Source organism: Haliaeetus leucocephalus, unplaced genomic scaffold, assembly GCF_000737465.1.
Source record: "Haliaeetus leucocephalus isolate CR32 unplaced genomic scaffold, Haliaeetus_leucocephalus-4.0 Scaffold173, whole genome shotgun sequence".
In the NCBI taxonomy this organism is placed as follows: Eukaryota; Metazoa; Chordata; class Aves; order Accipitriformes; family Accipitridae; genus Haliaeetus; species Haliaeetus leucocephalus.
Genome location: NW_010972609.1, coordinates 542,573 through 542,855, shown reverse-complemented (window position 1 = coordinate 542,855; position 283 = coordinate 542,573). Strand labels below are relative to the sequence as shown.

Here is a 283-nt window from a genome sequence, read left to right as displayed (position 1 = left end):
CCCCCGCCGAGGCCGCTCTCGGCCCCCCCGCCCCCAACGCTCCTCACGCGTGCCCCGGGCAGAAACCCCGAACCCGTACCTCATCAAATCCCGGTAATCGAGGAAGCTAAGGATAAGCAACAACGGATCGGTCGGCAACAGCTCCAAGCTGAGGGTCGAAGCTTCCATATCCAGGGGCGCCGCCATCTTGCCAAGACGTCCGGCGGCTCCGCTGCCGGGGGGCGGCGCCCGCCCCCTCGCGCCGCTCCGTTTGTCAGCCGGAGGCGGGGCGGGGAAGGAGCGG

At 70.3% G+C, this 283-nt stretch overlaps 1 protein-coding gene across 1 annotated transcript in view; it reads right to left on the bottom strand.

Annotated features, from left to right (window-relative positions):
• The window catches only part of FBXO3 (F-box protein 3), a 19,760-nt gene extending 19,513 nt beyond the window's left edge, over positions 1-247 (bottom strand). Inside the window, exon 1 of the mRNA XM_010563669.1 lies at positions 80-247. Within this exon, the coding sequence (XP_010561971.1) occupies positions 80-186 (107 nt within the window). The 5' untranslated portion in view covers positions 187-247. The remainder of the gene's footprint in view (positions 1-79) is intronic.
• Between the last annotated feature and the right edge of the window lie 36 nt (positions 248-283).